The sequence below is a fragment of the Glycine soja genome, chromosome 17 (genome assembly GCF_004193775.1).
Source record: "Glycine soja cultivar W05 chromosome 17, ASM419377v2, whole genome shotgun sequence".
NCBI lineage: Eukaryota > Viridiplantae > Streptophyta > Magnoliopsida > Fabales > Fabaceae > Glycine > Glycine soja.
This window is the reverse complement of record NC_041018.1, coordinates 14,238,961-14,256,288: the sequence shown is the minus strand read 5'-3', so window position 1 is coordinate 14,256,288 and position 17,328 is coordinate 14,238,961. Positions and strand designations below refer to the sequence as shown.

The 17,328-nt window shown below is 34.4% G+C and overlaps 1 protein-coding gene across 1 annotated transcript; it reads right to left on the bottom strand.

The window, feature by feature from the left end:
* Window positions 1-2,169: 2,169 nt before the first annotated feature.
* Window positions 2,170-2,721, bottom strand: LOC114391468. Its single transcript, XM_028352478.1, has one exon. It carries the CDS (start codon window positions 2,719-2,721, stop codon window positions 2,170-2,172), a length of 552 nt encoding a protein of 183 aa, XP_028208279.1.
* Between the last annotated feature and the right edge of the window lie 14,607 nt (window positions 2,722-17,328).

The following is a 17,328-nucleotide window of genomic DNA, read 5'->3' as shown; positions in this document are numbered from 1 at the left end:
TTGTGGTACAAGTAGAGGGTACATCTACTTGGGCTGTTGTGATTGAGAACAAGAGAGGGTACATCTCTTGTTGATCAGTTCTAGTGAAGGGTACATCCACTAGGTTGTTCAAAGAGAACAAGAGAGGGTACATCCCTTGTGGATCTTTGCTTGTAAAGGAATTTACAAGGTTGAAAAGAAATCTCAAGGACCGCAGGTCGCTTGGGGACTGGATGTAGGCACGGGTTGTTGCCGAACCAGTAAAAAACTCTTGTGTTTGTCTTCTTCTTCCATACTCTTTTAATTTCCATGTGCACTTTAATTACTGCTTTTACTTTTGGTTAAGTTTATATTTATGTTCTTTACTTTCTTAACAACATAGTAAAAGCCTAAGAAGGATTAGTTTTTTAATTAGTAAAGGTTCATTAATAATTAATTCAATCCCCCTTCTTAATTATTCTGAGGCCACTTGATCCAACACGCAGCAGCTGAGCTTAGCACGCCTTATGCAAATTTACTCATGAGCTAAGCGCAACATCCTCACGCATAGCGTGAGTACTCAAAAAATATTTTTTTTTTTTTGCAGAATAGGCTTAGCGCAGTAGGCCACTTAGCCTTATTACACAATTTTTTAAAAACAGTGGAGGAGTTGAGCTTAGCGCAGTAGGGCACGCTTAGCTTAACCTCCATGAAACATAACAAGGGCTTAGCGCAACAGGGAGCTTAGCCTTATTCAAAGGTTGAAAAACAAAAGCAAAGTGGCGCTTAGCCTGACCTCCAGGCTTAGCACTGAGACAAAATTTTTTATATAAAAAAAATTCAGAAGTGTCTTAAACACTGGTGACGCTTAGCATGCCTACGCGCTTAGCATCTTCCTCATTTATGTTCATTAACAAAGATGAACGCGCTTAGCGCGACATGGTCGGCTTATCGCGTTTTTCTGGAAATCAAAATTTTCTCAGATGTGATGGACCAGCTAAGCGCAGCAGGCGCGCTTAGTGCATTCATCACGATTCTCAGCAGAATGAAGGGGTCTTGGCCCCTTTCAGCCACATTGCCCTTAATGGGCTTCTAAGTTACCTAAAATCCTAGAATGACTAACCTTAAAACTAAAATACCTAACTTAACACACTACTAACTAAGAAAGCACAAAATCATCTATCCTGTGGTTTGAAAGATGAAAATGAAATTGAAAATGTACTCACTTACTTCGATTATGATTGCAATGTAGAATGAAGCAAGAACAATGCAGACAAGTAAGTTTCAGCACATAGTAGAAAGCACAAAAGATCAGGGTTAGAAAAGGGTAGAGGCAAATGATTTCTGGGTAACACCCAAGCGCCTCAGCCTTTGGTTTTAAAAACTGAAATTTCTATGGCGCGCTTAGCACGTCAATGAAATGTTTAGGTTCTGAGTAACCCTGTGCTTAGCCTAACCTAGCGCTAAGCCCAACTTGAGGTTTCAAATTCCAGTGAGCATCTGGGGCTTAGTGCAGCAGGTGGCGCTTAGCGCTTTCTGCAACACAAAATTTTCTGCAATATGCGCTTAGCCTGAGATATGAGGCTTAGCACGCAACAAGCTTCAACTTACAGAGAGTAGTTCAGGCTTAGCGCAACAAGCGCGCTAAGCGCTACTCCAGGCATTTCAAAGAAAGTAAGGAATTGGCGCTTAGCGCATCCTGCCACTAAGCCCAACTCGTGAAAGTTCACTTTCAGAATGGATCTGGGGCTTAGCTCAAGACAGCACGCTTAGCGCTCCTATAATAAAAATTTTCAAGAGAAGGAGTGGCACTTAGTGCATCATCTCCGCTAAGCCCAAGTCATGAAGGTCAATTCCAGAGATGAAGTGGGGCTTAGCATAGTGATGTGTGCTTAGCTGAACCATCTAGCCAACTGATGAAAGGTCAAAGCGCTTAGCGCGAGCAAGCTCAAGCATAGCGTGTTAAGACATTGTGCTTAGTGCAAGGGCTGTGCTTAACGAATGGACAACTGAAAATTTTTCTAAGTCTTTTCCTGTCCATCTCTTCACAAAAGCTTGAAACCCTTTTTCTCAATACTAAACAAGCTTAAATCACATGCAATCACAAACAATTATCCTAAGCTAAATGCAAGAAAGACAAAATTAAAAAAATGACTGGGTTTCCTCCCAGCAAACACTCTTTTAACGTCATTAGCTTGACGCATCATCCTGTTATCCTGGATCCAACAAGGTTCCAACCTCCAGAACCTTCTTCTCAGATCTCTTTTCGTCCATCACATTCACCCTCAAGCATACATTTTGGTCAGGCACATCTTTCTCTTCATGGAACAGACCAAAGCTGATTTTCTGGTCTTCTATACCCATTTGAAGCATTTTCTTTCCTATGTTCACCACACAACTTGCAGTAGACATGAATGGACGTCCCAGAATCAGAGGAATAACTAAGTCCTCTTCTATGTCCATCACTACAAAATCAGCTGGAAAAATGAGATGTTTAACCCTAACCAAAATGTCTTCGATCACTCCATAAGGTCTTGTGATGGAGCGATCTGCCAACTGTAAGGTCAAGCGAGTGGGCATTATTTCTAACTTTCCAAGTCGCCAGTACATGGAGAGAGGCATTAAATTAATACTGGCTCCCAAATCAATGAGAGCCTTGCCTACTACAACCTCACCTATAGAACATGGTATTCTGACACTTCCTAGATCTGAATGCTTTGGTGGTAGGATACGTTGAATAACAGCGTTGCAATTTCCTTCCATGACTATAGTGTCACTATGGATATACCTGTTCTTCTTTGTCAGCATGTCTTTTAAAAATTTAGCAAAGAGTGGCATTTGTTGGAGAGCTTCTCCAAAAGGCAAAGTAATTTCCAGTTTCTTGAAGATGTCAAGAAATCTAGCCAAGTGTGTATGGTACGTCCTTGCCTTCAGTAGGAGTAGTCTCTTTCTTCTTCTCTTATGCAGCCTCACTCTTGCCCTTCTTTTTCTCCTCATCAACCTTCTCTTTTTCTTTTCCATTTTTCTGATTTTTTTCTTTTTCTTTTTCTTTTATTTCTTTTTGTTTTTATTTTTCTTGTTCTTCCTTCATCTTTATTCCTTCTTGACTATCTATTATTTGGGTCTCTCTCTCTTGGTTATCTTCATCTTCCACAACTTCCTCAAGTTCAACAAAGTCTGAAACGGGTTCAAGTGCCAGCTCAATCACCGCCTGTTGTTTATGTTCCTCCACCTTCTTCTCAGTTTTTCCTTCATCAACATGGATTGCCATTCTACTTCTTGTCATGACAGCTTTACATTCCTCCTTCGGATTTTTCTCAGTGTTAGCACTAAAGCGGCTTGACAGCCTATCCTCCAACTGTTTCGCGAGCTGCCCCACTTGGACTTCCAGATTCTTTATGGCAGACTCCGTGCTCTTCTGGTTAGACATAGAAACCTGCATAAACTGAGCTAGAGTCTCTTCCAGCTTCATTTTACAATCGTCGAGACTAGGCCCTTGTTGTTGCGGCCTTATGGACAATCCACCCTGGTCTCTATTGAATTGATTCCCAGGGTGGTTCCTCCATTGTCCTTGTTGTTGGTTGTATTGTTGTCCATGCTGGAATCCGGGAAATCCTCCTGCATTAAAATTATTTCTGGGCTGGTTCCCCATGTAATTGACTGCATGAGTTGTTGGTTCTTCATTGGGGATACAACACCCAGAATTATGAGCTCCACCACACATGGCACACCCTACAACTTGCAAAATAGTAGATGGTGAAGATTGTGCATAATGTATTTGTGTTGGCAACTTACTTAATGTCTTAGTCAATGCCTCAAGTTGCTTAGATAACAAATTGTTCTGTGCCAACAGCGCATCTTGTGATGTGAGTTCCAACAGACTTTTCTTTGTTGGAATGTGGGCTCTATCTCTCAAAATAGCAATGTCACTTGCAGCCATATTTTCAATGAGTTCCATGGCTTCTTCAGGGGTCTTCAACTTGATTTTACCCCCTGCAGAAGCGTCCAAGAGCTGCTTAGACTGCGGCCTCAACCCATCAATAAAAATGTTGAGCTGTATCGGTTCTGAGAAACCGTGAGTGAGAGTTTTTCTTAACAAGCCTCTAAATCTTTCTAGGGCCTCACTCAACGATTCATCTGGAAACTAGTGGAAGGAAGAGGTGACGGCTTTGCCTTCTACAGTCTTCGACTCAAGGAAATATTTCTTTAGAAATTTCTCAACAACTTCATCCCATGTCTTAAGACTGTTGCCTTTGAACGAGTGAAGCCACCTCTTAGCTTCTCCAGACAATGAGAACGAGAACAAGCTCAATCGAATTGCCTCTTCAGGCACACCAGCCAGTCTAATTGTGTTGTATATTTCAAAGTAGGTGGCTAGGTGCGCGTACAGGTCTTCATTAGGCAAACCGTGAAACAAATTGTTTTGAATTAACTGAATCAAGGATGGAGGGTAAGTGATGGTATGTGCTTGAACCTCTAGTTGTGCAATGCTAGTAAAAAATTGAGGTACACTTGAACTTGAATAATCTTTTAGGGTCACTCTCCTTGGCTCTTCAGCCATGATAACCTTTTCAATCAAATATGTGTGAGATTGCCCTAGGATAGGAAAGCTAGAAGATGCATCGGAAGATCGAGGTTCTTCTTCTGGAGTTGCTACTGCTTCTAATTCCTGCAAAAATTTTATAATTCTCTCTGCATTGCGCCTCCTGCAAGTAAGTTCAAGGGAAATCCGATTCACCAGAAAGCACACCGAGTCGTCAAGTATTTAAAATTAAAACATAATGATCTGAGTATCGAACACAGTGAACTTACTTATTAGACAGAGTTTTGTTCAGAAGTAAAGCATTGTTGAAACAAACATTGATAATTGATGGTTAAAACATAAATAAACTAATCCTATGGTAAAACAGTAAATGCAAGTAAGTAAAAGTTTGATAGCAATAGGTAAAAGGCGTTGGGTCTTTCTAACAAACAAGTTGATGCATATGAGGATATTTCTCTAATTAATCATGTTCTTGTGTTCTATGTTGTAGCCTAAAATACTGAACCTCGATCCCTAGTTAGGTTGAATTAATCCAAGCTTCGTCCTCAGATCCCTCATGTTGGACTAGGCTTAATTTAAACAGCCCTCGTAGGTTTAGACTAATTTAATCCAAGCTTCATCCGTAGATCCCTCATTTAAGACTAGGCTTGACTTAAACAGCCCTCGCAGGTTTAGCCTAATTTAACCTAAGCTTCGTCCGCAGATCCCTCTTGTAAGACTAGGCTTAACTTAAACAGCATTATCATCACAACATATTCAGAAAACCAAAACCCCACAATCCATCCCTAGTAATGTAGTTATTTAGTCCTGCTTCTATCAAGTTCTAAGGCAACAGTACATTTCCCAATGCTAAAGTCACCTAACAATACACACAAATGGGTGATCAAACCAAGAGCATGCAAGAATTAAGCATCGAAAGAAGCATTGAACACACAAAACACAATTAATTAGATATTAAAGATAATTACAACAATTGTTCCTTAGAAATCGCCAACAAGGGTGTTTAGCCAATCATTACAGAAAAATCCTAACACAAATGAGATTGAGAGTACAGAATAATTGTTCCTTACACAAGAAGGGGGATCCCTCCTCCTCTTCTCAGCACCTCACAATCCCTATACAACTCACTAATCTCTCTCTAATTGAAGAACCCTAGGCTTCTCTGCAAAGCTGCTTTTCTTGCTGCCTCCAGAGCTTCTATCTCGAAATTAGCACTGTGGTGTCAATTTCGTACTCTGTGTTGTACAAGCTGTTACCCTAATTCTGAGCAAAATAAGCTTTAAATAGGCTCTGAAATCACAATGTCGCACTTAGCGCGAGTAAGTGGATTTGAGCTTAGCGCCAGTCATGCGTTGAGCCTGGCTAAAGACAACCATCGCGCTTAGCGAGCTGATCTCGCACTTAGCGCGAGGCCTTGACTCTTGAGCTCTTCCAGATTCCTTTGTCACACTAAGTGCGCTGATGCTGTGCTTAGCGGTGGATGCGCGCTAAGCCCACATGGTCCGCTTAGCGCGACTGCTCCTTTTAGCACTTCAAGAATCAGCCTCATTTAAACTTGAAATTATGCAAATTTTATCATTAAATCACATGGGAAATACTCTAAAGACAACTATTCAAACAAAACAAGATTTATATGCAAATTCCTACAAAGTAACTATAAATTGGTGAAACTATACAAGTTTTGGAAAATATTTTCTATACAAAAGTTAGTCGTATAAGACGACTAACAAATATCAAATAACAAATTTATCTTTTGATGTGACTTATCATTCACATGCAAAACCTCATAATTATCACATGTTTAACATCATTGGTGTGTATGTAACTTAATTAAATGATAACTTTCCTTTGGGCCAATCACCATTCATATAAAAAATCACACACGTTAACATTTAACATTCCTCATGAACAATCTACACAAGAGAGGTCACTTTGGTGATATCTTGATTCAATTAGTTCATTTAAATGCTAAATAATTAATATGATATACCATAACATAATTTTGAACATTGATGCATCAAATCCAAAATTAAAATGTTTCTTGAGTAAGTTATTTTAACTTTATTTATTTATTTTAAATTTTAGAAGCCCGTGATTATTATTTTAATATACAGCAGTGGCCTCTAAAAGTAACAACAAACACACAAATGATGCATTTAAATTTATACCTATTATCCCGCATGAAATATGCGCATGTTACTCATAAAATGCATAACCCATTAACATATCAAATTGTTATGCCTGCACCGTAGTGTTACTCTACATGTGTTACATTTGTTATATTAATTTGATGTTATCAATCACCCTTTATATCATTGTTCATTCTGCAGTAACGTGATAATCTTATTTTGTTTCCTCAGAACATTGTACCTAATGTGTGTATGTTGTCCTAACATCATACATGAATCAAGTATGGGTGACTCTGATACCAAATGTTGGGATTCAATTCCAAATATTGGGATTCAATCAATCAGTCGAATTTCATTCTAACAGACAATCATTGATATTCATGTAGAGAAATTATTGTACAGAGATGAGTAGAATCCCTTTGTGTTTCCATACTCAAAATCATGATGAAAACTAGATGCAAAAGCGTACCTGGATTAGCCATAATGGTATGATGATGATGAAAGGTTGATCAGAAAATTGGTTTTATGATCTTCCAATTGTAGAAAGCCTTTTCCCTTATCTTTTCTTCTCTGAATGTGTCTCTTCTGATGGGATAAAAAGGAATGGTACGCGTTGGGTTGGGTTGCGTTATGTTGCTCTCTACAAATGGGACCATAACCCCTTATATGGGTAAGTTACCCAAACTTAATAATTATAATTTGGCCTCTCATCAAATTATAATATCACTAGTATCTACACAACTAGCCTTTCATGACATATATGCCCTCATCCATACTTTTGTATTGATTAGAACACTTTAATATTTTGACTAATTATATACTTTCATGACATATATATATATATATATATATATATATATATATATATATATATATATATATATATATATATATGTGTGTGTGTGTGTGTGTGTGTGTGTGTGTGTGTGTGTGTGTGTGTGTGTGTAGCCTAAGGCCCCAAAAAAAAAATTTAGGCCCCTAAAATTTTTTTATTACTAACTATTAACAAATTTTAACTGATCAAAATAAAATAATTTAGAATCTCTCTCTTCCCTAAAAATTAGTCAATCAATATCATCTTTTTAAAAATTAACCAATATCATAATTAATGTCATTTAAAGTATTTTATTTATCCCAAAAAAAGTAAATCCCTATTAACTTTCCTTTAACCCATCCCAATTCCTTAATTAACGTATCTCACTCTTCTGACTCCATTCTTCACGTTTTTTCATCTCCTCATCTTCTGTTCATAAAAAAAATATATTCTTCTCCTTCCCTTGAATGAAACTTATTGTCTATTGATCAAACTTTGTCTCCATGGATCAACCTCTCTGGATTTGACATCGTCTGGATTCTGAACGCCTATAAACCACATACATCCCGACGTCCCGCGTTCGGAGCCTTTCATCTCCATCCTGGTGGATTGGTGGACAATTCATTTCACGGGCATGACTCTGGGTACGCAGCAATACAACACGTATCACGTAGCACCCTTGCGCCTGACACAACATCTAAACAACAAAATCTCTGTCTGTTTCCAATTCCAGGTTCTATCGTTCTGTTCATCGATCATCATTTTCTATATTTATTTTAGAGTTTAGTTTATTTAGATTTCTTTAATATTTAGTTAATTTTTTTTATTTTGATTATTTACAAAAGAAAATGTCAAATAGAAAGTATGAATCTGGTTATGAAAAATTGAAGAAAAAACGAAAAGTTGAAAAGCTAATTGAATCTCAACATGGTGCCCTTGATAAATTTGTTATTATTCATAAAAATGACGCAGAAGCAAGTTCAATAGGTGAAAATGTGATAGAACAACCACTGATAGATCATACTGACAACGAGGAAAATGTTATAGAACAACCACCTATAGATAATACTGACAACGGTGTAGAACAACCACCTAGAGATGATACTGACAATGGTGAAAATGTGATAGAACAACCACCTATAAATAATACTGACAATACAAATAGCCATAATTTCAATCAAGAACTAGAAGACAATATTTTAGAAATAGGAGTAGAAGGGAATGTTGAGCATAATAACACTTCTAGTGAAGTACCTACAAATATTTATGACCCAGAACTATGGAAAAATATTGATGGAAAATTTAGAAATTTAATGATAGAAAAGGGTCCTATCAGACATGACAATTTTTAATATCCAAAAGATGAAAATAATAGATATTTCTATTCATCATGTTATCAACGAACACTGTCAAATGGAGAAAAACATGATAGAAGATGACTAGTTTATTCTAAAGATTTAGACAAAGTGTATTGTTTTTGCTGTAAGTTATTTGGTTCAACAAATGTTAGTCAACTAGCAAATGAAGGGACTAAATATTGGAAGAATCTTGGTTCCAAACTTAACAGTCATGAAACAAATTGTGAACATATAATTAATATGACCAAGTGGATTGAACTAGAAAAGAGATTGACACCAAAACAAACAATTGATAAGCATATACAAGAACAAATTAACAAAGAAAATGAACATTGGGAAAAGGTTCTACTTAGGATTATAGCTATAGTCAAATATCTTTCTAAAAATAATCTTGCTTTTCGTGGAACAAATGAAAAGATATATGAAAAAGGTAATGATAATTTTTTGAGTTTGATTGAGATACTTGCGGAATTTGATCCAATTATGCAAGAACATGTTAGGCGCATAAAAATTAATGAAACTCGTAATCATTTCTTGAGTAATACCATACAAAACGAGCTTATAGAAATGATAGCCTTCCAAGTTAAAAAGTCAATCATAGAGAAAGTTAAAGATGCAAAATGTAAGTCATCAAGAACAAATGACTCTTATCTTGAGATGCGTTGATACTTCTAAATCTCCAATTAAAATCGAGGAGTATTTTTTAGAATTTTTAAAAGTTGATGACACATCAAGAAAAGGTCTTTTTAATGAGCTTGTTAATGTTTTAAAAAAATATGGCCATAATATTGATGATATAAGGGTATGAGGTTATGATAATGGTTCCAACATGAAGGCTAAAAATCAAGGAGTGCAAAGAAGATTATTAGACATAAATCCTAGAGCATTTTATACATTGTGTGGGTGTCATAACTTGAACTCAGTTTTATGTGATATGGCTAGTTCGTCTCCTAGAGCTATTTCTTTTTTTGGAGTTCTACAACGTATTTATTCTTTGTTTGCTTCATCTACCAAACGGTGGAAAATTTTGCAAGATAATGTATCTAAATTTTTTGTTAAATCATTATCTCAAACTCGTTGGGAAAGTAGAATAGAAAGTGTCAAAGCTATTAAGTTTCAAGCTCCAAAGGTAAGAGATGCTTTGACTGAATTATCAAAAACTTGTGAAGATCCTAAATTAAAAAGTGAAGCCATGTCTTTAGCAACTCATGAACTTGAAGATTTTGAATTTTTATTAGGAATGAATATTTGGTATGATATTTTGTTTGCTGTCAATTCTGTTAGCAAGATTCTACAATCAAAAGATATGCATATAGATGTTGCTATAGATCATTTAAAAGGTCATATCACTTATTTAAAACATTATAGGGAAAACGGGTTTGCATTGGCTTTAGAATCCACAGAAAAAATGACTATCGAAATGGATATAGAGCCAAAATTTCATGAAAAACGTAAAATTCATAGAAAACCTCATTTTGATAAAAAAAAATATTAGTAATGAGATCACACATTCACCTGAAGAATCTTTTCATATTGAGTATTTTTTATACATATTAGATCAATCAATTAATTCTATTGAGACACGATTTGAACAATTTTTACAATATGAGACTATTTTTGGTTTTTTATTTGATTCCAAAAAAATTAAAGCTTTAGACGAGGATGAATTGAAAAAATATTGTATTAATCTTGAAAAAATTTTAAGGTTTAATAAATACTCTGATATTGATGGTCTTGATTTATTTTCAGAATTGAAAGTACTAAGAGAAGTGTTAAGAGAAGAAATTAGCACACCAATAGAAGTATTAAGTTATATTAAAACTTTAGATTCTTTTCCAAATGTTTATATTGTATATAGAATTTTATTGACAATCCCTGTAACAATTGCTACTGCTGAAAGATGTTTTCCAAAATTAAAATTGCTTAAATCATATCTAAAATCAACAATGTTACAAGATATATTGCATGGGTTAGCTATTTTATCTATTGAAAGTGAAGTGTTAGAATTGCTTGATTATAAAACTCTGATAAATGATTTTGCAGCTAAAAAAGTTAGAAGGTTAATATAAAAATTGATATTTTATATAATATACTAAGTCTCTTTAAAATTCTTGTAAAAAAAAGACATTTTTAATATGGATGAGATGTTTTCATTCTTGATAAATTTTGTTCAGGGGGCTTCTTGTTTCATTTGTTTCTCCATGAATTTAATGTTTAGCTGGAAATGTGTTTAAATCACTTGACATTTATTTATTCCCAATTGAAATTTGAAATCTAATTGTTTAGCTAATAGTTCTTTGAAATTAATCGCTTTAACGGTATTGGTGGATCAATTTTTCTTCTTAAAGTCTGGTCTTTTGCATTGCCTTTCGGCTGGCACTGTATTCTACAATTATTGATCATAGATGGAAGGCAATTGATTAGTGCATTTAGTAAATTTTTTGTAAATTCTGAAAGTACTCCCGTTAATATATGGATTCACGATTAAATTATTTTAAAAAAATATGTTTTATAAATTAAATTTAAATTAATAGCTCATGTAAGATTTAAATTTGTGATTTTCACATTAGTACAACACTCTAACCAACTGATCTAATAAATTAATTATATTATAAAATAATTTATGTTATTATATATAATACTAATTTTTTTAATATATATTTAATGCACATATAAACTTACGTAATAAATTTTATGTTAATTCATTTTAATCTAATAATTAATTTTGTTATATATTTTTTTATTAAACTTATGATTTTTATTTAAAATTGATATATATAAAAAATATATTAATAGGTTAAAGCTAATTATAATAACATCAAAATAAAAAATCTACTTAATTATAAAAAATTATAATTAAATTTATTTAAAAACATTAACTTTTTTTTATAAAAATATTAGAAAACGAATGTGTAATTCGTATGATTTATAAAGATTCTCAATATCTAAGATTTATACGGAATCGGTATATTAGGAAGGGTACTTTGAAAATAATGTATGGTCCTACGAAGCAATTGTCTAAAAAACTAGTTCTCTCAAAAAAAACAAAAAAGCTAGAAAACTAGTGAATCTGCTAGATCATCGGCGTGGACAATTCGGGAAACTCGTGAAATGAAAACTAATCAAAGCCTACTCAAATAGGTTTTCATTGTTCTATTATAGATTTTTTAATTTTTGGTAAGACATAATTTTTTTATATTAATTTAAAATTTCCTATCGTGAATTTCTTGTAGTTTTATTTATTTTTATTTTATCAATATTCGATACTTAATGGGAAGAATCTATTTTAGCATCACACAGATATAGATGACCTAATGCTCATAGATAAAAATATATATGACCTAATTTATTCTATAATTAAATAACTTATAAAAATTTTATAATTTTTTATAATTTCGTTTTAGTAATAGAGGTTTAGAAGAAAAATAACTTTTATCCCAGAATCTATGAAACCAAACGTGCAGTTATGCTGGTAAAATAAAAACTCAAGGGTCTAAAGTTGTCTCCTAATGCGTCCATATTAAACTATTATCAAAATAAACATTAATATATAATATTAGGACTAGAAGTTGCATACATATTAGTCAAGAAAATTTTGATATCATTATTTCACTTATTTGAGAAGTTAATTTCAGCTTAAACAGGCGTCATTTTCGCCATCTCTGCAAGCTAATTATGGAGCTCCAATTAATAAATTAAATCCGTAGTTGTACCCAATGATGTTTACTGTATATGGTCGCAATTACACAGCTAAACCAAACTAAGTGGTGGAAGTCGTTGCATTTTAAAATAAGTAGAGTATGCTTTGTAATAGAGCTGGCAAAATGGGTCAGCCTGGCCCATGTGGGCTGGCCCGCAATGGGTTGAGTTAAAAGTGGGTTAGCTCAACTCGGTCCACTTTTATGTGGGCTAACAAAATACCAGTCCGGCCCGATCCACCACGGGTTGGTGGATTATGCGGGCTGGCCCACTTTTCTGTCTTTTTTCGTAAAAAAAAAAAGAAATTATTCCAAACAACTTAAATTTAATTCAATATAAAAATCAAACTAAATCAAATCCAAACATTCAATATTAAAGTGATTGAAGTCTTCAAAATAAACATTCAACATTAATATAATTGAAATTTAAATGTCCTAAAAAATAAACTTTTAAACTATTGAAATTAAACATTAGAGTCATGGATTGTGAAATCCAGAACAACTTCCTCTTCTTTCTCAACATCACCATTAATTTCATCTACAAAGACAAAAAAAAAATAAACAATATCATTAATAAGTCAAATAAATAAAACAGCACACCAATAACAAACTAAAAATTATGGAAAAAGAAATGTAAATTACCAATATCTTCAAAACCATTTATCCAATTTTGGGTTAAAATTAGTGCTTGAACATTGGAAGGAAGAAGACTAGTGCGATACTTGTTTAGCACATGAGCACCAATGCTAAATGTCGATTCACTAGCAACAGTTGTTAAAGGAATGCTTAACACCTCACATGCCAATCTACAAAGATTTAGATAACGTTCTTGGCGGTCCTTCCAATAATTCAAAATATCCAACTTAGGAAAAAACTTTGGCTCAAGCGGTGTCTCAGCCAAATAGAGATCTAATTCAGACTTGCCATTGACATTAACATTTTGGCTCACATAATTGATATATTCCTATGACAATATAAGAGAAAAATTAAATTAAATAAATTGAATCATAAAACAATTAAATAATTAAACAAAAGGTCGGTGTCGTGGTGACGGACAATCGAGCGTTTGGAGGTCACTGTCACCGTCGGTGGCTCGTGTGGAGGAGGTGGCATTCACAATTCACATTATTAGGGATTTAGGTTTCGTTGGCTTGTTTCCGTTTAGGTTTTCTACTTTTCTCTTTTCTCGCGTGGAGGAGGTGCGGACCATTAACAAATTAAAAATTGCTAATTTAATTAGGCTTTGCTGTTGTTTGGACTTGCTCTATACCTGAATGTGAATTGCCAATTAGGTTGCTAACTACAAAATAAAAATTTAATTTCTTAACAATTATCAATTTATAGTAATAATAAAATAAAATAATATATTATTTAAATTTGGTGGATTGACGGGCTAGCCCACCAACCCATGAGTTGAGCCCACCAATCCACGGGTTGAGCCCACCTAATCCACGGGTTAAGTGGGTCGGGCTGAAAAGTTGCCAGTATCAATTTTTTTAAAAAAATTAAGCCCAGCCCACCTCTAGCCCGTAGTGGACCGGGCTGGCCCACGGACCGGAACCCATTTTGACGGCTCTACTTTGTAATGACACATGTGCAAGTCTTGCAAAATAGCTTCACTAACAAACTAATCATGATATAGACTGAAATCATAAGAACAGAATTTTCCATATCATCACCCCTAAATAGGGACCAAATTAATTTGTTGTTGTCGTTAATGCAACAATATTATTCTCCCTTCAGCACATCTCTTATTTCCCTTTGCTTACGCAGCCCACAAACAATCTCCTTTCTTTCCAACATTAAAGCAAAAGAGAGCTTGTAATAAACTTGAGCACAAATACTTCATTTCCATTAAACTCTTGTTCTCGTTGCAATTACTATCACTAGCTTGAACAAACCTTGCATTTCCAATTTTGCTCATAGTGTTGGTGCAATTTCATTATCCTTGCTAGAAGTGGTATCATGTCTAACATTTTAGCATGTTATCAACTCTTGGAACTCAATGTCATATCCGCACAAGACTTGGCTCAGATGGATCGTTCTATGCAGACCTATGCGGTTGCATGGATTGACCCAGATCACAAACTCTCCACTCGGGTTGATTCTCAGGGTGGAACCAACCTAACTTGGAATGACAAGTTTGTCTTTTGAGTTGACAAAGATTTTTATGCAATGAGGAGTCAATAATTATAATTGACATTTATGCTGTTCATTGGTTTTGAGATATTCACGTGGACACTGTCCACATGCTTTCGGGTGACCTTTTCCCACCATCAACACAACCCCAAAAAAAATACATACAAATTCACGGCTATGCAGTTTATGGGGCTCCAAGTCCAAAAAGGCCCTCGAGTTGCCCCAAAGGAATTTTGAACATTGGTGCAGCTATAATTGACCGCTCCATGAAAAGCAAGCCTCTTGGATACAATCACGACAATCTCATTAAGCCAAGCCATCCAGTCATGCTAGAGCTTCACCACACAAAGAGCGACTATAGCTCAATGCTCAGCTCAGAAGCCATAGCTCGCAAACACCAAGCCAAGGCTAAAAAGGGATAAACAAGCTCCCAAATTACCCGATCGCGGTCTCCTTTGTTTTGCAGAGACCAAGATTTCTCAATAGAATTTGGGTAGCTGAATTTGTATTGTAAATTGAGTTTGTTAAAACAAGAAAGTGCATCCACAGAAAAACTACATTCGAAGCAGAATATCTAGAACGCTATACACAAAAATTACAGCCTTCTTCAATTCATGATGCTTAAGACATGAATGATACATCTATCAGTATGCAGTGGTATACCTATACATAGATTTAAACAACTTTAAACTAAGATTCAAATTGCTAGTAAACCAAGACATTCACTCTCAAGTGGCAACATCATATTATGACCATAGGACAAGACGCTGAAAATTAACATAAATCGTATCATTTCCATGAAACAACATGAGCTAGGCACCGGAATGCGGCCAATTATGACCTCAGGACAACAAAAACATAATTCAAACTCAAGGATTGGTTGCTGGAAATGAACTAGGAACTTCAGGAACTTTGTAGAATTCGGGGACCTTGGGCCTCTTAAATAGCTTTGGCAAGTCAAGCTTTTCTTTTTTTCTTGCTTAAATATGCTTTTTATTTTTAATAAATATATGATTTTGTGTTTATTTTTTAATAATTTTTTATTTTGTGTCGAGTCTTTAATAATAATAATTTTATTTTTTTATGCTAGATACTTAATTTTAATTGTAAATTAATAAATTTATAAAAGTCTGCAAGATACTTAATTTTATCTTTAATAATTGTAAATTAATATAAAAGTCTGCAAGATAAATTAACTGTCAACACATATATGATATTAAGAAGAAAAAAGATAAAAGATGCGTAATAACATGTACACTCCAAGCAGGATATGATAAAGGATGCATATTCTATTGTTACTATTGTTCTTGTTCATCTTCAATTCTGAAACAAAGAAATTTCACCATCAAACTATCAAATCCAAATGGAATAGACTAACAAACAATAAGAAACCAAAGTGCTTAACTTTCCTTTCTATTGAAAAACTAGTTACCCGATTCTTGTGAATCTAATTCATAGAAAATGTGCAAATTATAAATCTCCAAAATAATAGATAAAAATATCGCAAATAGAGTCATTGCAACACTCATCAAAGGAATAGTTCCCCACCCTTCAAAGCAAAATGAAACAAATGTATAAAGATAAAAGATAGAATATAGGAAAAAGAAAAAAAAAATAGTCACTAAATGAAGTAATTGGACTTATAAATAGATAAATAAATTACCCTTATTGAGGTGTTTTTTTTAAATGTTTCTTATTATTTTTTATTTTATTATCATTTCTTTTTAATACCAACTCGCTCTTTAGTATTGTCAGTTACTAATCCTAGTTATTTAATTTATATACTTTTTTATAGTAAATACATGACATAGAATATTCAAAATAGAATATTTCTATTATTTTATTCTTCATTCAATGACAATACATTCATTATATTTTTGTGTAAATAGAGTAAAAACTCAATGGAAAAATGGTGGCTCAATTCTATGTTAAAAAAAATGAGCGTTTCTTATCACAACCTTTTTTCGTAGCAGAAAAATGGAACAAACTTTGTTGTTCTTGTTCCTCTTCAATTGCTTGTATGGGAAGTGGTAACAAACTCTCTCTGTACATAACAAATTCCCGATGCATAAGGGGTCCCATTTTTTCATACACACGACGTTCAAGCTGCTCCCCTTTGTCATTAAATCTCAATAATGCTTGTGTGCAGTCCACAGACCAAATTTCATCCTTTCTTGTGAAGCATATTGGAATAAAAGTGGTATCATAATAATCATGAGACAGAACAAATGATGACTTGGTCCAAGATGACTGCACTTTGTATTCCTTTAGTGTCCACACCTCAATCTCAAGCATGGTTGGCCACCTAGACTTGGAATAAATGCACAAACATCCTCTCATGACACCTAAAGAATAAAATGTAGTTTCCGCTGCATCGTCTGGCAGTGGAATCTCTGATAAAATCCTTTTCATTGTATCATAGGCTATAATAACTCTAGGTTTATTATAGTAACAACTACGAACCAACCAATGAAGAGCTCCATTAATAAACAACCCGTGGCGTATTTCGTGATAGCAAGGATATGGAACAGTACTTTCATAAGAGCTCCATGATGAAGTGCTCCATGTATTGGTTCTCCAAGAGAAACATTGGATCATCGTGTTGTAGTTCCATATTGTTACGTTCACTATCACGTAGTCATCAGTTGATGAGTCATACCCAATGCCACATAGATGTGGATACGTCGGC